The following is a 27,519-nucleotide window of genomic DNA, read 5'->3' as shown; positions in this document are numbered from 1 at the left end:
GAGTAGTGAGTAGTGAGTGCAGAGTAGTGAATAGTGAGTAGTGAGAGCAGAGTAGTGAATAGTGAGTAGTGAGTGCAGAGTAGTGAATAGTGAGTGCAGAGTAGTGAGTGCAGAGTAGTGAATAGTGAGTGCAGAGTAGTGAGTGCAGAGTAGTGAGTGCAGAGTAGTGAGTGCAGAGTAGTGAATAGTGAGTGCAGAGTAATGAATAGTGAGTGCAGAGTAGTGAGTGCAGAGTAGTGAGTGCAGAGTAGTGAATAGTGAGTGCAGAGTAGTGAGTGCAGAGTAGTGAATAGTGAGTGCAGAGTTGTGAATAGTGAGTGCAGAGTAGTGAATAATGAGTGAAGAGTAGTGAGTGCAGAGTAGTGAATAGTGAGTGCAGAGTAGTGAATAGTGAGTGCAGAGTAGTGAGTGCAGAGTAGTGAATAGTGAGTGCAGAGTAGTGAGTGCAGAGTAGTGAATAGTGAGTGCAGAGTAGTGAGTAGTGAGTGCAGAGTAGTGAGTGCAGAGTAGTGAGTAGTGAGTGCAGAGTGGTGAGTGCAGAGTAGTGAGTGGTGAGTGCAGAGTAGTGAGTGCAGAGTAGTGAGTGGTGAGTGCAGAGTAGTGAGTAGTGAGTGCAGAGTAGTGAGTGCAGAGTAGTGAGTGCAGAGTAGTGAGTGCAGAGTAGTGAATAGTGAGTGCAGAGTAGTGCAGAGTAGTGAGTAGTGAGTGCAGAGTAGTGAGTGCAGAGTAGTGAGTGGTGAGTGCAGAGTAGTGAGTGCAGAGTAGTGAGTGGTGAGTGCAGAGTAGTGAGTGGTGAGTGCAGAGTAGTGAGTAGTGAGTGCAGAGTAGTGAGTGCAGAGTAGTGAATAGTGAGTGCAGAGTAGTGAGTGCAGAGTAGTGAGTAGTGAGTGCAGAGCAGTGAGTGCAGAGTAGTGAGTGCAGAGTAGTGAGTAGTGAGTGCAGAGTAGTGAGTGGTGAGTGCAGAGTAGTGAGTGCAGAGTAGTGAGTAGTGAGTGCAGAGTAGTGAGTGGTGAGTGCAGAGTAGTGAGTGGTGAGTGCAGAGTAGTGAGTAGTGAGTGCAGAGTAGTGAATAGTGAGTGCAGAGAAGTGAATAGTGAGTGCAGAGTAGTGAATAGTGAGTGCAGAGTAGTGAATAGTGAGTGCAGAGTAGTGAATAGTGAGTGCAGAGTAGTAATAGTGAGTGCAGAGTAGTGAATAGTGAGTGCAGAGTAGTGAATAGTGAGTGCAGAGTAGTGAGTGCAGAGTAGTGAGTGCAGAGTAGTGAGTAGTGAGTGCAGAGTAGTGAGTAGTGAGTGCAGAGTAGTGAGTGGTGAGTGCAGAGTAGTGAGTGCAGAGTAGTGAGTGGTGAGTGCAGAGTAGTGAGTGGTGAGTGCAGAGTAGTGAGTGCAGAGTAGTGAGTGCAGAGTAGTGAGTGCAGAGTAGTGAGTGCAGAGCAGTGAGTGCAGGTGCAGAGTGGTGTGTGCTGTTGAGTGCAGAGTGCTGTGTACTGGCAATGTAAATGACAATGCCATTTATTTATGATTTAAAGAAAAAAAAAAGAAATGTCATGAGCAATGCCAATAGCTCTACCTTTAATGATGCCGAGACCATTGCATTGCAAATGCTTGTTCTTTGTTTGTCACTACCATTAGGACTTATTGGTTCAAATTAGCACAACCAATCATTAGTCCACATTTTTTCCACTGGTTTTAATAGAGTTAGAGCTACCCTCTCATTAAAATGAATTGTTCGATGAGTAGCCCACACTCTTTTTAAATCACCCTCAATCACTATTTCTGATTTTCCTTTCAACTATCTGGGACCCAATGAAGACAACTGTGGAGAAGTGTGGCTCACTGGTTAGAGGAGGCAGACCCTGATGCAGAGGTCAGACCCGGGACCAGGGTTCAATTCCCGACGCGGCAGGGTCTTGAGCTCAAAATGTCCACGGACTCGATAATTCTCGCCTCAGTGCCTACTCGAATCATGGGTTCACACTCTGCAACTCTGGGCAATAGCTTGCTTAATCTCCACTACAGCCCTACCGCAATGGGATGCCTGGTCTTCACCTTGGGGATGCCCAGTAGGGGTCATCTCGCAGGGAAAGTCAGGACGGGTTCCCAAAGCAAGCGCTAAGAGACCTGTCGGTGATTTGGCGCTATACAAATCGAAATTAACATAACATAACTGGCTACCAACTTTTAGTTGGGGCCTGAGGGTCCTTTTAGTTCACGCTGAGCAGGCGCACTCTATCTCATTACTAATTGGTTATCTATTTTTGATGCCAGCTATCCTATGATCGCCTGAACCTTTGGCTTTCGCTTTTGTTCCCTAAATTTGCTGACACAAGAGTGGTTCTTCAAACCCTTTTTCTCTTGTTGTTTGAATTGAGCTAAATTAACAGTGCCCACAAAATATGTATATACAGCCGACGATGGTGCTTAGACTGCACATACAGATGAAAGTTTGGGTACAGAACTATAATTTCAGACAAGTTAGGTTTGCAAACTTGGAAAGGAAACCTGGATATCCATGGTCAGAGTTCTGCATGTTGGTGAAGATGGAGAGTGCCATACAGGGCAGAGATGGTTCCATGACACAATATCGAGGTGAACAATATTGACTCGTACATAAATAGACTGCATAATATTGACTACAAACATATGGTCAAGGATAGCAAATAGATTTACTATTCATAACTTCCCTTCGTCTTACGTGACAATATGTTGGGAGTCAATTTTATAGAGTTATTATAACTGAAGGTTGATATTATAAATGTGATATTGTGGTAGAACAGAACACAGATGTCAGGTATGACCCAGGCACAAGCAGTCGCCTGATAATTATTACTACTCCAGTACATAGGGAACAGCAATACAATTCTCCAAGTCAGAACGGCCTATCTGGCCTTCCCAGGTCAGACTGCATTTTGAATATGTTAAGATAAAGTATTAACAGTTTTGCAGTGAAATGGTATATTGTTGGAGGTCTTTAAGTGAACACTGAGCACTGCTTTGAGGAAGACCACTGGGCTACCATGCCCTTGAGCAAACGACACTGCCAGCATATAGTGAAGATCTTTTTGCCTGGAACAATGAAATTACTGTATTTATGGACAATTGGAAATGACTTGAAATCTATATGGCTATTGAGACAAGACAATACTATGTTGTGCAAGTCAAGATGGTGATAGGATTGAATGCAAGAAATCTATCTCTACAAATGTTGTAAAAAAAAGATGTACAGCAGTACTCTTATAATACATATTTACAATGATGAATAACTCAACTGTAAACAGATCCAGTGTGAGTTCTTTCAGGTTAATAATTACTTATGGAAAAGACAACACAATTTGAAAAACTCTTCAATATGAAATAGAGGTGCTAATTGGTGATTAAGGACCTTTCATCGAAGAGGAAATGCCAAAAACCTCTTTTTAGCACAATAGTGTCTCCAGGCAATCTATCAAGTCCAGGTCTCACTCAGCTTGTGTGAAAAATCCCCTTCTCCAGCCTCGGGCCGCTGTTTATGAGAAGTGGATTTTGAAATGACCTTAGTAAGACCTTCCTCAGCAAACATAACAAACTTCAAGCTGTACTCAAAAGACATCTCACTGTATCATAGTATGAACATAGGAGGAGGAACACATCTAGCAGATCGAAGCATGCAGTTGCTATATGTCAAGCTCAAGTAGATAAGAAATGGGTGTGACGAGGCCAAAAAGGATGGGCATCAAAACATCTCGGTAGTACATCAAAATCCAAGCAGCATTCATCCCAAACTTTAAAAACCAAGAGCAAGGCAACATTACTGCATACAGGACACAGGATGCTATGCCATGATTGTGTTCATAGTAGACAAGGCTGGAACTATGGGAAACACATGACAATGGGAGACACATGACGGGTTACATCACTTCCATTCTCATATTTTTTTGGAAACATATTTTAGTGCGTCAATTAGCACATATATTGCAGAGCCCCTTCAATCAGAGGTCGTCTGCTACATTTTAGGCACTACACATTTGCATTGACATTCTATATGCACCCTTACCCCTCTTGTAACATAAAGAAGAAGAACAATTAAACCTTCCATTCTCATTTAACGTAAATGGACTGATTAACAGACGCAAAATGCGGGCTATTGAAACATGGGACCTAACGCATAGCCGGGCTATTATTCTTTAACAGGAGAACTATAGCCTGATATATTGACTTTCAAATTTTGCTATGTTTAATAAATGGTCAGGTTTTGAAAGTTATTCCTCAACGGGTTCCGGTCATAGAGAGGTATCCATATTTGTGGTCAAGGGTCTGCAGGCTGAAATGCATAGTTGATACACTGATAGAAGAGAACAATGGGCCAGGATCAAATGCACAACTGGCCATAAATAAATGACTGTTATCAATGAAAATGCCCCCAAAGAGGCAAATTTAGAGTTTTCTAAATGGCTTTTCAGATCACTCAGCATTACAATTGTCTATAGCAGGTATACCGTTCTGCCAAGAGAATAATTTTTTAATAAAACTGTATCTAGACCATAAACTATGGGTCTCAGAAGTCAGATCAAATATACTGAAATTCTTTTCCTAGATCAAAAGGGCAGATAGTGGTACTATAGTCTGGGACGCCTTTTAGGAAACTCGGAAAGCATGGGACATAGCAGAAGGGAGGAAGAAAAGCTTCATCAAAACAATTTGTAAAAACTAGTTAAAAACCATATGATAAATATCTAAAGTACAAAAGTGATTTGAATAGACGTGGCTTAGAGAAGCCGAAACAAGACCTTTGTGACCACTACAATATGGAGGTCTATATAAGTAATGTGACATATTTTTAAAAAACCTATAAAGACATTTAGTTCTCAGGGATATTCCTTGCATGGTTGATTTAAGACAAATCCATACAACGAACTATTAAAATACTATAACTGTCCAAAAACAAAATTAGATTTACAGACAGAAATAAAATAAGGAACATCTTTTGAAATATTACGATCAATACACCAAGACCCATCATCTGGACAGAACATGACATAGTCAGTTTTACAATGACATCCATCACCCCAGAACAGCCCCCACACTGGGCCCAGCATGCCGACACTAGAGCAACCTAACAGAGGTGGACTGCCCTGCATGAGAACAAACAGAAACCCACAGGCATCCTGGCACGTGACATTGAGAACTTCAGCAAGTGGATCAACAACTGTGCGAACACTCTGGCCCCCGTGATTCGAAACAACACAGCTTGACTCAGAACACAAGCCAGCTGGTACACAGAAGACTTCAAAATGACCAACTGACCCTGTAAACAACTGGAACGGAAAAAGGGAAGTGGAAAAAGATGCTTTCAAATCTGCCCAGAGGAGGTATCGTCAGCTCATCCATGAAATCAAAAGAAAGGCCCGAATCGAACAAATAAAAGACAGCTCCAACAGCAGCAAACTATTCTTCATAATCATCAAAGACCTCACCGCAGCCATCACTGGAAACTATGCCCATCACAAGATCTGTGTAATGACCTCTCAAACTTCTTTTGCAGCAAAATCACAACCATATACAGCAAATTTCACCAGCAACAGGACTCTCTTGACTCTTTCTAGAAGTCTTCCAGTAATAAAGGAAGTAAACTCAATTACCACAAGGGACACTGTTCGCACAGAGGAAATCACAACAATCATGAAGACCACTCACTCCAAGCCCGATGTCAAAGACGCAATACATATCAGCGAGGCCCTCATCCCGCTCCTCAACACTATCAGTACAAACATGCAGTCATCAAAGCCCTCCTAAAGAGATCAAACTCACCAATTACCAACTGATATCAATCCTTCCGTACCCAGACAAATTCTAGGAAAAAGCCATCAACAGGCGCCTCTCTAACCACCTTGCCAAACACCAGCTTCTCCACACCGCACAATCTGGTTTCAGACCCAACCACAGCATGGAAACTGCTGTTACAGCAGCAATGGATGACATCTGGATGATAATTGACAAGGGGGGGACTAGCGCCTACATCCTTTTAGACCTATCTCTCACCGTAGCCTTCAACAACATCTCTCACTCTAACCTAATCCAATACATTCACGAAGCAGGCATCCAAGGACTTGGATCTGCTCCTTCGTCACCAGAAGAATTCAAATTGTCAACTCCCCCCACTGCCTGAAGCAGATCTTATTTGCAGAGTACCGCAGGGTTCCTCGCTCAGCCCAACATTTTTCAACATCTACTTCACCTCACTTCTCTGTCAATTGAGCTCACAACATAAACATCATCACTTACATTGATTAAATGTAACTGATATTGACTCCCCCACTTCCCCCCAACAAAACAAACAACACCAGGAACACTGCATGCACAACAGAAGGGGACACCTGAATGAAATTCAATTGCCTCAAATTGAACTCAGGCAAGATAGACGCAGTAGTCTTTAGGATGAACCCTTCAGCATAGGACTCCAAGTGGTGGCCAGTAGACCTGGGACGCACACCCTGCTCACAAGTGAGAATCACCATAGACAACGAACTGGACATGACCGCCCATGTCAACACAGTTGTCTCGTCCTGCTTCAACACTCTAAGGATGCTGAAGAAAATCTCCAAGCTACCAGACAACACCAGGAAAAAAATCACTCAACCCCTCACCATCAGAAGACTATACTATGAAAACACCCCATACACAAGGATTAGCAACCGCTCACAAGAAGACTGCAGAGTGTCCAAAACGCAGCAGCCAGACTAGTCATCAACCTTGCACGCCCAGCCTATATCACACCACACCTTAAGGATCTCTGCTTGCTCCTGATACCCAAGCATGAATATTTTTGACTGCTCACCCACACCTACCAGCTCTTCACAACACTGGCCCTGCCTACCTGAACAGCTGCATTCAAATCCATCAACTATCACAATACTTCCCCTCTGCCGGTCTCCCTCTGACACACTGCCCACGCATACACAAAAGCAGAGCAGGGGTTCACATCTTGTTGTACCTGGCCCTTAAAGCCTGGAACTACCTCCCACAAAACATCAGATCTTCCTACTCTCCTCTGGGCTTTCACAAGAAGCTAAAGACCTCACTTTTCGAGTAGGCCCCGGACTGGCCTCTCACACCTGCTACAGAGCATCTGGATACCCTCATGGGTGATTGGCATGCTATAAAAAAGTGATAGCATAAAATACCATACCATGACATAACAACATTGTTTTTGACTAGTAAGTATAGACAATTTTATGATAAGCTGCAGGGAATTGATCTAATAAATCTGGAGACTTTTCTACACACACACTGCTGGTTCTTTCATTGTATGACAATCTGCAATCAGCCCAGTAGAATCCTTTGCACACCAAGAGCTTGAGTCTGTAAGTTTAATGTTACTAAAATGGGACAGCAAGTGGAGAGGAGGGGTTTCACTCTGAATCTTTTAACACAACTGGAGAAGTCCCAAACTCCTACTCGCTAACACTGGAAAATTATGTTCTAAAAGGTAGTGCTAGCCCTCCCTCCCTCTGATACAATGATAGCAGTGAGCTTTCAAAAAAAAGTAACAACCTAGAAGACTGTGGTTTATAATAAGCATATTCAACACAGACTATAACATTATTAAAAAGCTAATAGTATGCATAGAATTGCTGGTAAGCTGATCCATAAAGATCAAAATGGTTTTATTGTTGAGCATCAATTATAGGCCAATACAAACTATTTACTGGAAGCATTAAAAGTTTTAATACTATGAAGATTCCTACAATGGTGCTTTTATTAGACGCTGAAAAGCCTTTTGCACTTATGCACTGGGAGACCAATTTTTTATTCTACAAACATTGGGTCTTTTTTTCCAACTCACTAGCATATTTAGAACCTTCTTTGGAGACACAAAGGCTAGACTAAATTTAAGTTCATTAGATATTGGAACTTTAAAGGTGAACCATGTAACTACACAGGGCTGTCCGCTCTCCCAGATTCTGTTGTCCTTTTTTATAGAGCTTCTCACTATAGGTATTTGGTGTGCTATAGCAATAAAAACTCATATTAGAAATAATTACCCAAATTAATTAAAAGGAGTCAATATAATGTTATTTTTAAAACAGATAAAAAAACAGAGTAAAGGATTTTCAAACGTTTTCAGTTTGTTTCAAGAACTAGGTGGTATACAAAATTAATAAATGAGAAACAAATATTTTATTATGTGACTATATTCCAGCTGATTTAGCAACTGAGATTCGAGGGTCATGTGATAACAGAGCTAAGCACTATTTGGCATGTATCTTACAGCACATTTAGAGGGTTATATGATTTAAAGTATACACCATTCATTTATGAAATAAAACCTTTGCAATCTACATGGATTTCATTCCCTCTCTCAATTGTTGGTAGAGTGACCCTAATTAAAATGTCAGTTTTTCCATTATTCAGTTTTGCTTTCACTGCAGTCCTATGTGTTTTGTACAAGTAACAGCTGTATGTGGCTCGAGTATGAGGGGGAATTTTGTTTAAAACCTATTGTAATTAGATGTTTAATAAAATGTTTTTTGGTTTTCTCGATATGTAGTATGTTTAAATTATGCACTCTTGAATTGCCCATAAAATTGCTTACAAATGATGTACTAATTATATTGTTGTTTTACTGAATATTTTGTTTATATGTCTCTTAAAAAAAAAATCTTAGTTTTTTCTTGAATCAATATAATTACTGTATCTATAAACATTTGTAAATGTCTTACAATCAATACATATATTGAGAATAGATGATAAAATGACATGGAAGTTGAGATGGTGAGTTTATTGGAATGTTACAAATATATCAGTACAAATGCTGCAAAAAAGAACAATAGCAGTACACATTCAAAAAATGAAAGCAACTGGCAATAGTTTTACTGTGAGTTTTTTTCAGTTGTGTAATTTGTTACAGAAAAGACGGCACAAATTGCAAAAATCTTCAAAATCTATGAAACAATTTTACTTACAATTGGTTGCAGTTGAGCGCCTGGTAGCATAAACTGCATTTGCTGTGCAAGCATGGCTGCTGCTGTCTTTTGCTGAATTAAATTGTTGCGTCCATTAATTTCTAGCTGTGTTTTTAAATGTGGTGGAGGGTGAAGATATTTGCAGTTCTCTCTAGTGCATCTGCCCTATAAAGAGAGCACAATCACAGTATCAAATACAATATCCTGCTCTAGTACAAAGAGAATACATTAATCAATTCATTTTATGTTCAGATTGTCGAACCATGCTGTCTGTTTTTAATGAAAATTCATATTCTATCAATTTCTTTAAGCTACGATGGTAACTTGAAACAACAGAATGACAAATCTAGTACAAAGTTAACACAAAGGAATGAATTCATAAAGTTTTGCTTGAGTACATGTGAAGTACTCTTTCAGTACTTCAGACTAACTATTGAATTCCACAAGTAGGCCTAAAGTACAACAAGAGTAAGTACTCCTGGCTAACTACTGAATTCTGTGAGTATGCCAAAAGTACTACCAGAATAGGTCAGAGCAAAATATTTTGAACTGGGAGCAAGCATTTTGAGGGAACTCAATAACAAATGTATGCATTTTGATTTGTTTAAAGTGCCACACACTACATATAAAAAATATATAATATAATATGTATACATACACATATATATTACCTACTGGCGGTCCCCAGTAGGTAGTTATAGTTAGGATTGGCTACCATAGGAAATTCGCAACATCTATTGGGAATAACTCTGGCGCCGGTTGAGGAATTTGTGTGCAATTTTCCAGAATTTTGGCCAGCTCCGCTGCGCTCCTTCCCTGAAAGTTTTTGGGGGATTCGTGAAGTGGGGGCTGAGAAAAAATGGGGGTCCCAAAACGTGTTTTCCCCATGTCAATTTCCATAGGACGGTCTGACAAGTCTACGGCCCGAACTGCTGAACGGAATTACGCCAAACTTGGCAAAATTGTAGGGACTGGTACGCAGATGTGCCTTTGCTACGTTTGGTGAAAATTGCTCTAGTGGTTTTTTTGAAAATTAACTTCAAAAACACATATATATCCATAGGCGCGCTGCGAGCGCTCACGGGTGCGCGTACCTGGGAGCGTACCCGGCGCGCGCGAGCGGAAAGCTGATTGGCTGTCGGGTGTCTGTCAACATTCTAAACAGTCGGGAGAGTCCGCCATCTTGTGTCTCGGTAGAATCGAGACAAAAGAGGTGAAAAAGAAAGGGGGAAATAATTAAAAGGGGGCAGAGTAGACACCTCCTGACCCCCTAGGTTTTCTGAGGGGGGTCCTAGAAGGACATTGAAGGGCTAAAAAACTTTTCTAAACACTCAACATTATTTTTTTACTCTATTTTTTTACACTGTTTTTCTCCATGGTGCACTCAGGGTGCGCGTACCGGAGAGCTATCCAGGCTGAAGAAGACTGATAGCCAGAAACCGGTCCTTGGATGCTTGATTCCGGATTAGGAAAGACATGGCTTGGTAGTTCGGGCTGGACTGTTCCCATGAGGCACAGGGTCAAGGCTGATTTGCATATAGCCATTGTCTGACCTAGGGTGGTGTGGAGTGCAAAAAACGATGGATTTAGGCCCAGATCTTTGTACTGGGGTGAATGTAAGACATTGTTCTGCATTCTGTCAATCAACTGTGTTTTTTGCAATTTTCACCCCGAGTGGGCTGGGTATGCTCAGACGTGAGTCCCAGGCTCTCCACATCACTGGAGTCAAGGTATCCAGGCTGAAGAAGGCTGATAGCCAGAAACCGGTCCTTGGATGCTTGATTCCGGTATAGGAAACACACGGCTTGATAGTTCGGGCTGGACTGTTCCCATAAGGCACAGGGTCAAGGCTGATTTGCATATAGCCATTGTCTGACCTAGGGTGGTGTGGAGTGCAAAAAAACGATGGATTTAGGCCCAGATCTTTGTACTGGGGTGAATGTAAGACATTGTTCTGCATTCTGTCCATCAACTGTGTTTTTTGCAATTTTCACCCCGAGTGGGCTGGGTATGCTCAGACGTGAGTCCCAGGCTCTCCACATCACTGGAGTCAAGCTATCCAGGCTGAAGAAGGCTGATAGCCAGAAACCAGTCCTTGGATGCTTGATTCCGGTCTAGGAAAGACATGGCTTGGTAGTTCGGGCCGGACTGTTCCCATGAGGCACAGGGTCAAGGCTGATTTGCATATAGCCATTGTCTGACCTAGGGTGGTGTGGAGTGCAAAAAAACTAAGAAATTTAGGCCCAGATCTTTGTACTGGGGTGAATGTAAGACATTGTTCTGCATTCTGTCCATCAACTGTGTTTTTTGCAATTTATTAAAAGCAGGCTGAATGTTAGGAATCAGCTCTTGCAATCGCCCCCTCACTGAAGTAGTTGCTCCTCCGGTTGAAGTAGAGGCCCCATCACTGGGAACCTCTCGTGCCAGAGCCCTGACACTCTCTCTGTTAAAGTTCTGGGGTGCCTCCTCTCGACATGGTGAATTATAGTGGAGTTTCGAAAAGAATATTTCTAGGTGGGGTCACCCCGTGACAGGACAGTGTGACAAATCCTGCACTCCACCTTTGGAGCATTTACTTTTTTTTGGTCATTTGGAATGGAAAAAACTTCGATATAAAGTGTTCTTTTATTTTCGGCTGAGGAACCTCTTCATCAAGAAATCTATCCGAGTCATCTTGTAATTTGTAATTTGTAATTTGTAGTGGTATTTGTAGAGCGCAACGGTGGCTCCGAAAGGAGCATCTTGGCGCTGTTTGATGGTAAGCAGTCAGTTACATAAGCAAAAATTAAATGGCGGCCATGATATATTCGTCTGGGAGATTAAAAATCCAGGTTTTTAGTAGCTTCCTGAACTGGGTTTCTTGGGTTTGGGACCTGAGATTATTGGGCATAGAGTTCCAGGCTTTAGATGACAGGTAAGTCAAGGGTTTGCCACCTTTGGTTTTGAGGTTAAACCTAGCTAGCTTTATTTGATTGTCATTAGAGGATCGTAGAGTTCTAGAAGGGTTGTAGTGGGGATAACGCCTGATGAGATTTTTAGGGCCTGTGTTGTTGAATGCCCGAAATGCGACGATTAGAATCTTAAAAAATATTCTTTTATGCAAAGGGAGCCAATGAAGAGTCTTTAAGGCAGCTGATATTGAGGATTTTCTGGGTAGTTTTACTGCTGGATGGTCTGGCAGCCATGGTAATCCAAGATATTAATCCAACAAAGATCCGACAGCAAAAAGATAGGTCTTGCAGTCACAAAAGTGAAAGAAGAAGTAAAGGACATGGGTGGGGATTTCGTTCTTTGTAAAAAAAACTGTTAGCAACCAATGAAAAGAGGTATTTTAAGGTCACATGACTTGACGCGCTTACGCTGCGTGCACCGAAGCGCTTCTGGGGGCGCTTACGCGGCATGGACGTAGGCGCTTCCGGGGGCGCTTACGCGCGCAAACGTAGGCGCTTCCGGGGGCGCTTACGCGGCGCGCCTAAGAGACGCTTCGATAGCTTTTACGGAAATGCAAAATCATTTTCATTTCGTAAATCAAAAATACTACTTTTATAAGTATGGTACTAAATGTCTTCCATTATTATTTACTTTTCATACATATTTTTTTTTTATGAACGCAGAAATAGCGCTGTCGGTGCGCTCTCGGGAGAGCTTACCGGTGCGCGCACCCTGAGCGCACCGGGAAAAAATGTTAAAAAAATATATATACATTTAACAAATGTTTTTTTTAAAAAAAATATAATTAATTGTTGTAAAAAAACTGCTAAAAAAATAATAATCGTAGGTTACAAAGTCGATATACAAATGAATTAGCTTTTAAAAAAACTATGAAATTCACTGAAAAAGCCATAGGTTTCACAATCGTTATAGTTAGGAATTAGCTTTTAAAAAACATTTGAAATTCACTGAAAAAACCATAGGTTTCACACTCGTTATAGCTAGGAATTAGCATTTAAAAAACCTTTGAAATTCACTGAATAAACCATAGGTTTCACACTCGTTATAGCTAGGAATTAGCATTTAAAAAACCTTTGAAATTCACTGAAAAAACCATAGGTTTCACACCAGTTATAGTTAGCTGAACAGTTTACTCATACAAAACCATTGAAATTTCCATGTTATAGTTAGTTGGACTCACTATAACTCGCGCGCTCGCAATCCACTGCTGATGATGTCACATATTACATCATTCATGACATGGTCAGTGACATCACTGATAACATCACTGATGACATCTCAAATGACATCACATCATCATCATCATTGGTTTCCCCGTTTCTATTACTGGTTCTAATACTCCTGTTGCATGTGGTCACTGGTGGAGATATTGAGGAACGGAGGAGTGCATCGCTCTTGATGAATCCCAAGTATAAGGTTAGTGCTTTCTGGCTACCTGAAACTGCATGATTAACTGTCTTAAAAGAGGAAAGACATTTTGGTCCAGTTACAAAGATATTACCAACTAATTATAATTTACTCGTTTTCTATGTTTTGTTTACTCATTAAAGTAACATTTGACATTTTGGCAATTCAAAAACACGTACAATGGAGCCTAATCGTAAAATGTCTGACATAGGCATTAATATAATACCCGCAGGTATTCATGACACATACTTATGTTTGCTCTGTTACCCTCCTATAGCAATGACAAATTTGCAAACTAGGTAACAAAGACATCCATTATCTGTCAACAGTATCTGTAGACTCCTACTGGTTGAACACGTGATTATCAAACATGTCTGCTATGTTATAATTAATTTACGTATGCAGAACCTACTCATGAGCAGAATTAGCATAACACATCACTTCTATTACTTCTTCATTTTTCGTTTCTTCAACAAAACAATGCTTCCATGTATGCTAACCATCATAATACGAATCCTGTAAATTTCACCTAACCTTATGAATCCATTTTAATGTTGAAGGTATAAGTTACCAAAATACTCACAGGTGCAAAACAGGTTCAAAACTTTTGTACATTTTCCAAAAGCCTCTTGCTATGGGAGTATTCACAAAAAGGTTTGCATTGTGTGCTGGACCAATTCACTGATCTCTCCTTATTTCAAGGTTATGACATTTGAAATTCTTATGTTACTTCAAAGTAACATACCCCCACTCAAAAAAAAAATTACATATATTTTCGGCATTTACAATATACTCCTGCATAACATAGATGTTAAAGAATGTATAAATTGCGCCTTAATTATGAATGAATGTGTCACAATTATTCTGTAAGAAATTCCTGTATGGTTGATGGGAAATATGTGTGATGTTGTCCATCGTAGGTCAGTTTCTCAGATGCTGCAATATGACTGAGATTAACAATAAGGCACAAAGGTGAATCAAATGTGGAGATAATCTGATTCATTGATTAGGTTGGCTGCTGTAGGAAGAGACATCATAAACATGTACATCAATTGTATTACATCAATTGAAATTAAGGGTGAGCCTTAGACGCTCACTGCTTCTCCCTACGTTTATCAGAAGCAGGTGTTGGATCACACATATGGAAGTTATTGGAGGTCAAGTGCATTTTGGCCAGGGAGATAAACATCCTCTGCATGGAGACAAGTTCTCACCTATTCCTCTTTTGGAGATGCATCCTTATTTACGTAATAAACTTAGATGTAATTCAAGTGAATACTGCATTAAATGGATAGAGGGGATGTCATCCATGCCTGCATTTGCAAGTTTACTCTTGAGACTTTGATAGATGCTGGGAAGCAGGTAGAGCAATTACAAAGAGACAGGGAAGAAATTGGATATTTCGGGCAAAACAGGGGCGAGCGCAGGAAACCGCCACACAAGAATTTAAGTAGTTGCAAACTGTAAGAAATCTCACAAAGACCCACAAAGGTCTTTTGAAGAGCACAAGACCATTCACCTGCATAGTCCTCTGTCAAAACTTCACATCAGTTAGGTCCAGTCATCGCTGTGCTTGGTGCAGATCCCCAGGATAATATACCGCAGTCACCTGTGTTCCTGTCCCTTGGTATGAGAGTCATTGCATCAATTCTGCATGTAGGGCTTACCCATATAAATGGGTGAGTGGGAAATAGAGATGAACATCATCGGGTAAAGGAGCAACCTTGGTGCTAAGAGCAGCCTCTGTCACCATGAAGAAGATAGTGGCAAGAGCAGTCGAGATGGCAGAGGACGCTACATGAAACGCACATGCACAAGAGGTCAGATTCTGGTCACCAAGAGAGCTGCTCTTATTCCCTGCTATCAACACTACGCCACTCTAGGCTCTATCTTTCCATTTCTGCCTCATAAATATAAAAGTAGATATGGGTTGAACAAGCCATTGCTTCACAATTGTACTTCCGCTACGTACTATAAAGCTGACCTTCCAACTGAATTCTGTCCACATGCCTAGTTATGTCTCACTTTCAGTCTGTATGCTGGTTATTCTGGCCTCCTTGTTTCCTGTACCTCACTAACCGTTGCCCTGTCTGTCTGCCATTCACAGATATGCCTTTTTCTTCAGTTTTCAGATTTCGTCCTAGCATAATTCACAGTCACTCTTCTCACTGCACTTCATCACCGTGGATTTGAGATATAAGCTGTTGTGGAGTATACCTCAAATTCTTTAAAGAAGTAGCAGGGCTTGAAGTAGTGTTTGCTATTTCACCTCTCCACTGGATAAACTAAGTCCTTCCATTTCTGCCGACACAACATGACAACTATCGGTCAAAGAAATACACTTTAGGTCAAAAGTGACCTTATCTCTCACCACCAATAATTTTTTTGTTTGAGGGGCAAACACAGAGATACAGGTTGAGACTAAGGACTGCACACCATGTAAACTTCCTCCCATTTGAGCTAAACCTTCAACAATCAATGGAAAGGATGGATGCTGCTCCATACACAAAATATGTAACATTACATAACATCTAACTGAAGTGCAAGTCATTCCCCCGCTCATGGTAGATATTTTGTCCTTTAAGCAAAAAAACAAGAACATCATTTAACCTTCCAATGGAGAGAATCAATAACTGCACATCAAACATGAAAAAGGATCTATTCAGAATAAGCAGCCACTTCAAAGATATTATTTGAAACTCAGAATTCAAGGTTACAAAATAAGTCTGCCAGTCATGTTAGTAGAAATGTCAGGTGGGCACTTAGATAGGAACAGTGTGGGACCACAGCCCCGACCATTATAGAGTTGTGAAATAATCAATCTATCTTTTCCATATGGAATTCAAAGGCTTCAGATAGGGGAAACTTTTATCTTCACAAACATACAAATTAAGTAGTAGGCAATTAATTCTTTTCAATACATCCATTTTCAAGAAGTTTTCAGGTCTCCTCTACAGCATTGCTTTAGCAATGCTTGTTTGGCGAGATTATAGTAAGGCTTTCAAACGTCTACCCAAACTGCGGATTAGGTACAGTTCATATGAGCCATGCGCGTGCACATCGCCTGCCACATCGAACACCATTTGTTTGAGCCTCGGCATCAGACTACCAAGGAAGCCGCTCCCCCGCCCCACTCCCCACCCCGCAATGCAGAGAGCTTCTTTTCTTTTCACTCCCTCTATCGCCTCTTTCCCAGCTCCCAGCCGGACCCTCCTTTCTCACCTCCTCTTCCCGTCTCCGTCTGTTTCCTCCGCCCCTCAATCAACTCTCTTGAGCTCTAAAGAGGACACTCCCCCGTCACCCTCATCCTCCTCTGCCTGTCTTCACATTACTTTTAAATTAAACGTCCCCTCTCTCTAGCTCACTCTCATCTCTTCTCTGGCGGAAACACCTCCTTCCTATCTTTGTCAAAATCAGGTTTTTTTGGGGCTGAGGGGGCAAAATAAACAACGTCAGAAATACATGAATACAGGAGGCGGAAAGAAGCCAAAGGCAGGGGCTTACATAAGTGTCAAAGGACGCGTGGCATGTGACCGTTCAGCCCGGTCCTGCCTTTTTATCGACGGCACCGGCAGGCATTCTCGGGGATTATTTACTAGCCCCTTGTTTTTCTCGTAAACAATCCCGTCAATGAGACGGACAGTAGTTAAAACTTTGTAAGAGATCATACATTTCCTGGAAATATAATTATTAAGCTACGTTTCAAAAATCGGGAACCAAGTAGGTCAAAACTTTAGGAAAGTGGGCAGCGGAAGCCTGTGACCACACTTTGACTTAAAAAAAACTACAGCACATCTTTCACTTTCAGCCTGCATAAAAGCCGCAGACCCCCTCCCCACACCAGGAGGCAAATGTGGAAGTCTCATTACCAGAGATGTTGACAGGCTGTGTAACACAACTAAGTTAACTGTGGCGATGTGGGGCGCATGACGACACATTGAGGTTTTGCTTCTCACAAGGTTCCTACTGGTCCAAAAGTGTCTGTCTGTGATTTGGAGCTCGGCATTCCGAAAACCTCAACCTCCTATGAAATACCAACTGCTCCAACCATATATATTTAATTTGTAAACCTATGACTTTAGTAAATTTACATTTTCTTTTTAGTTTTTCAATGTTCTTTTTTTCATACCCATTTTTCGATGAACTGTCTTTATTTTTGGCATGACTATGATTTAAAGGGAAGTGGAGACTTCCTTGCCGAGTGCCACTCTGATGTTCAGGCACAGTGGTTCTCATTGGACGAATATTAACCATTTACCGCATGGTTAAAGTAGTCCCAATGTGGCAGTTTTGCACACTCAGTATTTTGCAAGACTCAAGAAATACATGCAAACTCACAGCAAAACAGTTGATCTGAGCTTTACTCCGCTCCCCCGCCACGCAATGCCAAGAGCTTGTTTTCTTTTCACTCCCTCTATCGCTTCTTTCCCACCTCCAAATCCACTCCAGCTAGATCGCCCTCAAATCAAAACCAGCTTTATTTAAACACACTGGACGAGTACAGTTTCCATACCCTTGCATTCCTTATTTGTCCTTTGGGAGAACTCTGTTTTCAACCGTTGCTTTCCGCCTGTGTTTTCTAAATGTTGTTTTCACCCGACTGGAGTTTGTTTGGTGCTGCTTCTTAGCTCAAGCACAATCCCGAGTGGAGCGACCACTTGTTTTCTGGGTGCTGATCTGCGTCGTTAAAACGCTACACACTAATTCCGAACATCTCAATATATTACACATTTGACACGATAAATAGATCGGCGACCGTCCTGAAATTGTAAGCGATACTTCCTTAAAATGGACAGTCAGACGAATTAACAAGGCTTTTCTTTCGGCTATTGCGTCTTTTTCATTTTGTTCATGTGCTGACAAGGGGGAACTCACTAATTATGCGATATTACCTTTCTCCGTCATCCAGCTATATCAGTTGTGTGTCCGTTAGTTTATTGATTTGCAGTCTTTGATTTATATTATATTGCTTCCCATTCTCTACATTAGCTTCTGAACGTACTTTCTGCCCTGCTTGTGTGTTATTTGACTGACCACAGCGTGTAAAACCAGTTTTCCAATGTTTTCCATTTTATGTATCCCCTCTGTTACAGCTCTCCCATCTCACTGTGAATTAAGTACCCATCTTTTTTGTCTATGTTGTGTGTAAGACTCTGCTTTCCCCTAGGCACTCACTCCTGTTCTTATGTTTGTAGGATACAATTTTAGCCAACAAGTAGTATTCGTAATTAAATCAATGTCACAGTAATTTCTTTCACAATTAACTCCAGTATGTGGCTCCAACAGCATCACTCATAACTGATATAAACTTCATGCTACAGATATTTCCTTTCAACTCAGTCATGCATTCTTTGCCAATCAACCATCTCTAAATACGTTAACATGTTTAGATCTTTAAAAAATAGGATACTGTCAGAAATGTATTAGGTCTGATTTTGAGCTCCCATAACTAAAACGAATTCATTTGTTTGTCCTTCTTCCAATGATGAGTAATTCCCCTTCCTGTGAAAGGCTATGTTCCCCACGCAGCAATTCTATGGAACGGTCTTGTTTGTTTCTAGTGGAATTGTCAATATATAAACACCATTTTGATTTACATATGGTTAGCACCACACACACACACAACCCCACATACAACCCACACACACACTATCACCCACACACACACACACACATACCCACACACACAGCCAACTCACACACTACCACATCACCCCCCCACACACACAAACAACCCCCCACACAAAACCGTACACACGCAAAACCCCACACACACAACCCCACACACACAACCCCCCACACACACACAACCCCACACACACACATACCCACCCACACACACACAACCACACACACCCCCACACACACAACCCAGTCACACACTGCCCACTCACACACTGCCCACTCACACAAAGACCACTCACACACTGCCCCCTCACATACTGCCCCCTCACCCCCCCACACAACCCCCACACACACAAACACACAAACCCACACACACAACCCACACACACACACACAACCCCCCCCCACACACACAACCACACACACACACACAGCCACACACACACACACCAGGATAGCAAAACATAGCATAGCAAAACAAAACATAGCATAGCATAACAAAACACAAAAAAACAGCATAACGAAACACAACAAACCATAGCATAGCACAACAAAACAGCATGGCATAACAAAACATAGAATAGCATAACAAAACACAACAAAACATAGCATCACAAAACATAGCATAGCATGACAAAACAAAGCAAAGCATAACAAAACATAGCAAAAGAAAGCATAGCATAACAAAACATAGCATAGCAAAACAAAGCATAGCACAATAAAACACAACAAAACATAGCATAGCATAATAAAACATAGCATAGCATAACAAAGCATAGCATAACAAAACATAGCATAGCAAAACAAAGCATAGCATAATAAAACACAATAAAACCTAGCATAGCATAACAAAACACAGAAGTGCCTAACAAAGCATATCATAGCAAAACACAGCAAAACATACCATTGCATAACAAAACATAGCATGGCATAACAAAACACAGCATAGCATAACAAAACACAACATAGCATAACAAAACAAAGCATAGGATAGCAAAACATAGCATAACAAAAAAAAGCATAGGATAGCAAAACAAAACATAGCATAGCATAACCTAACAAAACATAGCATAGCAAAACACAACAAAGCATAACATAGCACAACAAAACAAAGCATAGCATAACATAACAAAGCATAGCAAAACAAAACATAGCATAGTATAACAAAACATGGCATAGCATAACAAAACAGTACAAAACAGAGCAGAACAAAACATAGCATAACATAACAAAACACAACAAAACATAGCATAACAAAACAAAGCATAGCATAACATAACAAAGCATAGCAAATCAAAACATAGAATAGTATAACAAAACATAGCATAGCATAACAAAACATAGCATAGAATAACAAAACAAAGCTTAGCACGGCATAGCATAACAAAGCATAGCATAGCATAACAAAACATAGCATAGCAAAACAAAACATAGCATAATAAAACACAACAAAACATAGCATAGCAAAACACAACAAAACATAGCATAACAAAGTATAACATAGCAAAGCATAGTATAACAAAACAAAACATATCATAGCATAGCAAAACATAGCATAGCATAACAAAACACAACAAAACATAGCATAACAAAACAAAGCTTAGCATAGCATAGCACAGCATAACAAAACATAGCATAACAAAGCATAGCATAACAAAACATAGCATAGCAAAACAAAGCATAGCATAATAAAACACAACAAAACATAGCATAGCAAAACACAACAAAACATAGCATAGCATAACAAAGCATAGCATCACAAAACACAACAAAACATAGCATAGCATAACAAAACAAAGCATAGGATAGGAAAACTAAACATAGCATAGCATAACAAAACAAAGCATAGGATAGCAAAACAAAACATAGGATAGCAAAACTAAACATAGCATAGCATAACAAAACAAAGCATAGGATAGCAAAACAAAACATAGGATAGCATAACAAAACATAGCATAACAAAACACAACACATAGCATAACAAAGCACAACAGAACATAGCATAGCAAAACAGAACATATCATAGCATAGCAAAAAATAGCACACCAAAACAAAACATATCATAGCATAGCAAAACATAGCATAGCATACCAAACAAAACAAAACAAAACATAGCATAGCATAACAAAACATAGCATAGCAAAACAAAGCATAGCATAATAAAACACAACACAACAAAACATAGCATAGCACAACAAAACATAGCATAGCATAACAAAGCATAGCGTAGCAAAACATAGCATAGCATAACAAAACATAGCCTAGCATAACAAAACATAGCATAGCATAACAAATCAAAGCATAGGATAGCAAAACATAGCATAACAAAACAAAACATAGGATAGCAAAACAAAACATAGCATAGCATACAGCATCACTCAGCACCACCACAGCATCACTCAGGGGCACCACAACATCACTATACGCTACCACAGCATCACTGAATGCCACAGCATCACTCGTTCGCCACCACAACATCACTCAGAGCCACCACAGCATCAATCTGTGCAACCATTCAACAACAACTGGTTCAAATATGTTCTCTCAATGTTTCAAACTTTATTACAAATGTCACAAAAAGATGTTAATATTTCACTTCTGTTCTTGGATTTTCGTCACAATAATATACACTGAACATAATCTTCACAAAAGTTATTTACAATACTTTAAGCTATTGCCATTATAAATTACAATAACTTTTATTTAAGTATTAATTATTTTTTTAAATTAAAAGCCATTGTTATTTGTAATATCAATACATGTAAGTCACTTAAATACAACACATATTGCATTAGAAATGCTATAGGTGTCACATTTGCAAAAGTTATAACTATTGGCATTGTAAATAACAAAGCTATTAATTTCGCTATTTTCAAAACCAACACATAAATAAAAAAATTGTCATTTACAATACCAATAGCTCCAACTTTCCTAATGCGAGACCTATTGCATTGCAAATGCTTGTTCTTATTTCATTTTGCTGCATTTGTTTACTATGCATTCAACTTTGAACAATAGTGTATATGTTCCAGCCTCTGTTCTTGAATTCATGATTTTAAAATGTATTTTCTAATAGCAATGATCAATGTTGCTGTTGATACATGATGTTTGTCCATACATGGAAGAAGATGTTTTACAGGTGAATATGCATTATTCAAGATTGGACTCCATGATTTTCTATGGTCCAAATAACCTAATATTGTCATCGAAATAAAGGTCATCATTTCGTGTTTGGCAGAGTGGGAGGCATGCTGAAAACCAGCCATCCCCAAGCCCAGCCAAATCTGTGGTTCCCTTGTTCTGTGTAGTCCGGGCAACTGCTGGATTACCATCAGCAGTGCCTCCCTTGGCTCTACGGATGGGAACCCTAGCCCAGCAGTCCATCTGCATCCGTACCACTGACCTACAGTGACAGTCGTTCTGCTCTCTTTCGGATGTGACTACCATCACTGATTTTCTGGTGGTGGGGATGGCAGAAACAGGCAGGGAAAATGTTAAATTGGCAAGCCATAGCTTTCAGAGCTCAAAAGACGGTATGCACCAGAGGACTGTCTGCCAAAGTCTACATCAGCCAACACATTCTTAGTAAAACTATAAACATATGAAAGACTTTCTGGACACAGCACAAGCTGGGAGCGCTGTCTTTGTATGCGAGAGAGAGGAAGGCATCAGCACAACCATCCCAAGTATTTCATAGCCTCTCCATTGAGGTATAAGCCTGTTAAATCTTCTACCTTAGGGCCTCATTTAGGCATTTGGCATAGGGCAGCTCAGGCTCAGCAGGGTACCTTGCTATAGTGCCCTACCCCAGTGTGAAAGGGAAGGAATGCACCGTATTTAAGCAATACGGCGCATTCCTGTCCTTTCTGCCTGTGCTGGTTTTGGCAGCCTAGTGCCAAAGATGGCACCCTTGCACCATGTGCAAGGGTGCCTCCATTGCAGGAAGGAATGCTTTTGTGCAGGAAGGGGCACCTTCCTGCACAAAAACAATCCTACGAGTTGTTTACTCTTTCTATGTGTGCTGCAGTATGCAGCACACATGGAAAGAGGAAAAAACTAGCAGAAATAACCATTTCTCCTCGTTACGCCCCACCTCGGAATGTGTACAGATTTGACACTTCGCCTTGTAAATATGGGGCAGCGTCAAATTTCATAGGTGTTGCGTGGGAAAACACATGTCAACGCCCATGGAACGCCTCCCGAGTGCGGAGTAAGGTGACGCAGCAATTTGCGCCGTGTTGCCTTACTCGTGATTTATGATGCCAAAGCCAGCGAGGGTGGCTTTGCCAGGCTTCATACATCTTTATGAGAGCCCTGTGTCACACATGTACCACTAAACGTGGTGCAAAAGTGACACAGGGCTCTCATAAATAAACCCCTTAGTTCATTTAGTGAGTGGGAAGGTACCCACTAACATTCAAGGAAGGCATAACATGCTCTGCAAAAACCAGGCTGAGAACATGAAACGCATTTTATTGAAACCTTGGGAAAATCAAAGCCCAATGAATGGTACAAATCTGCGTGGAGTGAGACAGCCTGTATTTATTTTATTTAAGTGATTTGTAGAGCGCATAGCTAACCGAGGGCTTCCCAGCGCTAAGAGTCTGATACTGAGAGAAGGCTAGATGTAGGGTACTGATACTGATTGAACACAAACGTTTTAATCGACCTCTGGAATGCTGCTTCCTTTGTCAAGAGTCGTGATTTGCGCGGCAATGAGTTCCACAACTTAGGCGCCCGGTGGATGAAGGATCAGCCTCCCTACTTGGTTCTCCTGATCCTCGTAGTTTTTATCTGTCGTTCGGAGCCAGATCTTAGGCTACTGTTTGGGACATAGAGGGTCAACAGGTTTCTGACTTTACTTGGGCCCATATTGCGTAGAGCTCTGTGAGTCATGCAGAGTGCCTTGAATTTGATTCTGGCCTCCAACGGGAGCCAGTGTAGTGCTTTGAGATACTTCCTGGCTTATTCATAGATTGGGACCTTACACAGCAGCCGTGTTGCTGCACTCTGGACCACCTGGAGTCTGTTATTCATGTATCTTGGTGCCCCTAGGAAAAGTGACTTTCCGTAGTCCAGACATGACATGACCAGGGAATGGACTACTGTCTTTCTGAGCTCTAAGGGAATAAGCTCCAGAATTTTGAGGAGCATTCTAAGTAGTCCAAAACATATACTTACTACTTTCTTGGCTTGGGTCACCATTGTTAGATACTTGTCAAGCCAGAAACCAAGTTTTTAAATAGATTTCTTCGGAATAGGTGGGCTACCTAGGCAGTTGGGCCAGCTGATTAAAAGCCTGGGGACTGCCTTGTTCCCGAGGACCATCAGCTCTGTTTTATCCCCGTTCAATTTTAGGCAGCTGTTTGTCATCCAGCCCACCACCCTACAGGAAGCTAAACTATCAGAGTCCCAGTCTGGGATCTGAGGGAATCACCAGCTGGGTGTCATCAGCGTAGGATGCCATGGAAACATCAAACTCTTGCGCTAACCTGCTAGTGGTTCCATATAGACAGTAAACTGTGTGGGACTCAGCGAGAAGCCCTGAGGCACACCTCAGGACAGAGGCTTTGTACTGGAGAGGAAGTTGTTTTCCATAACTTGGAAAGTTCTCCCTTCCAGGAGTATTACCTTGGACACCTATAAAGACATAACGTAGTCAAGCTGAACCACTTTCGTCCTCTGAGATCCCAAAATAATATATAATTAGTGCTTGTTTTATGTACTGGTCTGTGCAACACTGATGTCGCTATAAATGTAGGCTAAGCAGATTTACACTGTCACCCATGGTAACTTGGGATAAGATATGCAGATCTGCTTTGGAAGCTAGATGTCAGTTTGTTGCCAAATTAGTCACAGGTTATGTTCCAATGATTGAGCATTGAGAATTAGGTGAATACATTATGTTAATTTCGGCCACCAAATAAGGGGCAACTTTTGTAACAATTTTGAGTCAAGGACCCCCTAAGAATCAAAACAGTTTATAGCTGGGAGAATCCAAAAGTAATTTACCAGCTACGCTGTGGACATACTAAAACCAAATTAGAGATAATAGCGATACTGTGAGGGGAAATGTATATTACAGTTTTGAACGAAAATCCCATAACAAAGCAACACTTTAGACTACTATAATATGGAAGCTGCGAGGACCATTTTGCTGCAAAGAGTGCACTAGCCAATTTAAGCTGTATCATCAACAAGCCTGTTACGAAAATCCGATGATTAAGTTTAAGAATTGTATTTAAACAGCATTATCAAAAAAATATTGCCTAGCATGTTATTTTGCAAGTACGTTTAATAAATCTTTAAGGAAGCATATCTCAGCACATCTTTACTTTGTGAACAAAAATTCAATAAATCTAATAGCATGTTATCAGGAGAGAAAAGTAAAGCAATCTACTGGGGATTTGTGAATAGCACTTTGGGCTCGATTAACGAACTGAATTTTTTACTCCAGTAGTACTATACTACTTGCTTATATTTAATTAAACGTATATTATTATAAATTAATTAAAAACAACTTTTACTTAAATGTATTAACAAATAATGTAAAATTGCAATGCCAGTGACGTGGGACTTTTTTATTTTTAAACTATTTAACATAATATTCATACCCTAAATGAATATACTTTCATTATTAAATTATTTCATGACAATAGTATTTGAGGACAATGTGCTGTAATGCGTTATTTGATTAATACTATGCTAGTTTATTATTTTTCCCTACACTTTATCATAGGGATATCTCTGATGAGATTGAAAAGCCATTAGTAGTAACTTTTATTTGTAAATTCAATCTTAGATATCTACACCCCCTGCTTTCAGGGGGAGAAGACATGTAAATCTACATGTAGGTGTACACATGCACACTGAAATCGCAAATAGCAAAAAAGTATAGAGTCTCTCCTAGAACAAGAGTAAAATTACAAGTGAGTAAACCTGCAAGTGAACATGTGCATCTACGAATAGGGACCTATTATTTTATAACCAGCTAACACATCTAAAAAGCTGCAGACCCCCTTGTGAGCAGTGCCTAATTTGAGCCGGTGGTTGCAGGTGGGGCCCACCGGAACTCATTTTTGGGGACCAGCACTTATTTTTCCTCATCAATCTGTGACCCAAAGCAAGAGAGATATAAACACAAAAGGCAGCAGCATCGGTGCAGGTAAGCGTGGTGGGTGGGACGGGGTGGGTGTCGACAGAATGGGGCAAATTAATAAATTAATTCAATCCTATTCCTTCATCTGTCGACATCCCCCTCTGCCCATCGCACTTACCTGCACCGGCCGCTGCCTACAAAAGGGGGAAGAAGGAAGAAAAGAAGTATAGATATGGTGTAAAATAGTGAAAGCATGGATGAAAAAGAATCTAAAAGTGTGATAAAGGGGTAAGGAGTCTCTATTGATGGATGGAAGAGGCATGTGGAAGAATCAAGTCTATTCAGCCTTGGTATTCATCTTCACCAACATTCAATTGGGCCTTCTGAGAAAAACTTTGGACCTCCGCATTTATTCTTTAACAAATTAAGCACTGCTTGGGAACATTGGAAATACTTTCATGTCTAAGGGAGTTATTTAGGGTTTGGCAAATAAGGGCCATCCAATCAAAAGGTGGGTTTCCCCCTCCTTAGATTTTATATCTGTATGCAAGCTCTAAATGGGTTGAACGGGACATCCACCTCTTTTTTGCGAATAACCCACTACATCTTCACATATTAAGATATTATAGTTGTAAATACCTCCTTGTGATATATGCGCTTAGGCTCCTACTCTAATTCTTTAGTGGTAGTTAGTACCTACATTTACATAATCTCTTTCTTTATGGAGGTCTCATCAAACTTCACTATGTTTCTAAACGTGGTCCTTGGCTACTGCAGGGCAAGACAAGTTGAAATAGGCTTGGGTAGTACTTTATTGTTCAGTCATTTTATATTCAACTAATGAAAACAATAATTATGTCAATAATTATGTCCTGTTTTACCACAGACAATCCTCTATCTAGAGGGTTTGTGTGAAATTTCAAAAAATTCCACAGGAATTTCATGACGCATTTAGAGAGAAATGTGGTATGCAGGAATGTTGTGTGAGATACTAGCAGGAAGCTGGACAGAGCGGAAAATTGAAATTTTATGAATTTTGCATGACAAGCAATTTTGAAATTAGGCTGATTTTACTGGAATAATTCAAATTTAGCACAGGTCGAAGGTAAATTTCAGATAGATTACTCAAAATCCAAGTTAACCATCAAAACTGGTCTCATTTTCTCTTCTGGGACTGTGAAATTCGTTGCACACTACAATTCAAAAATCTTGAAAACGTTTCGTTTTTAGGTCTGGCGTTTGTTTGCCAAGATCTTTTGATTTTTACTATAAATATATGTAATATATATTAACTTAAAGGGGCTTACAGCCACCTTTCTTCACCCATTGGTCTCTTGTGTCATTCACATTTTGCTTCTCTCCACTAAAGCATATACCATGGTGAATGGGTCTGCCTACTTCAGCCACTAGTTAACTTTACTTTGAGTGACAGCATTTTATCCTTCTCAGTGAGCACATCTGCACGCAAGGTAGTTCCCTTCAGTGCCAGTGTTTT

At 40.5% G+C, this 27,519-nt stretch overlaps 1 protein-coding gene across 7 annotated transcripts in view; it reads right to left on the bottom strand.

Annotated features, from left to right (window-relative positions):
• Positions 1 to 27,519, bottom strand: part of LOC147718720 (muscleblind-like protein 3) — a 419,970-nt gene that overhangs the window by 117,459 nt on the left and 274,992 nt on the right. For all 7 annotated transcript variants that reach the window (XM_086918701.1, XM_086918705.1, XM_086918707.1 and 4 more), the window contains exon 3: positions 8,942 to 9,106. In XM_086918701.1, the coding sequence (XP_086774827.1) occupies positions 8,942 to 9,106 (165 nt within the window). The remainder of the gene's footprint in view (positions 1 to 8,941; positions 9,107 to 27,519) is intronic.

Source organism: Lissotriton vulgaris, chromosome 4_1, assembly GCF_964263255.1.
Source record: "Lissotriton vulgaris chromosome 4_1, aLisVul1.2, whole genome shotgun sequence".
NCBI lineage: Eukaryota > Metazoa > Chordata > Amphibia > Caudata > Salamandridae > Lissotriton > Lissotriton vulgaris.
This window is presented reverse-complemented; position numbering and strand designations above follow the sequence as displayed.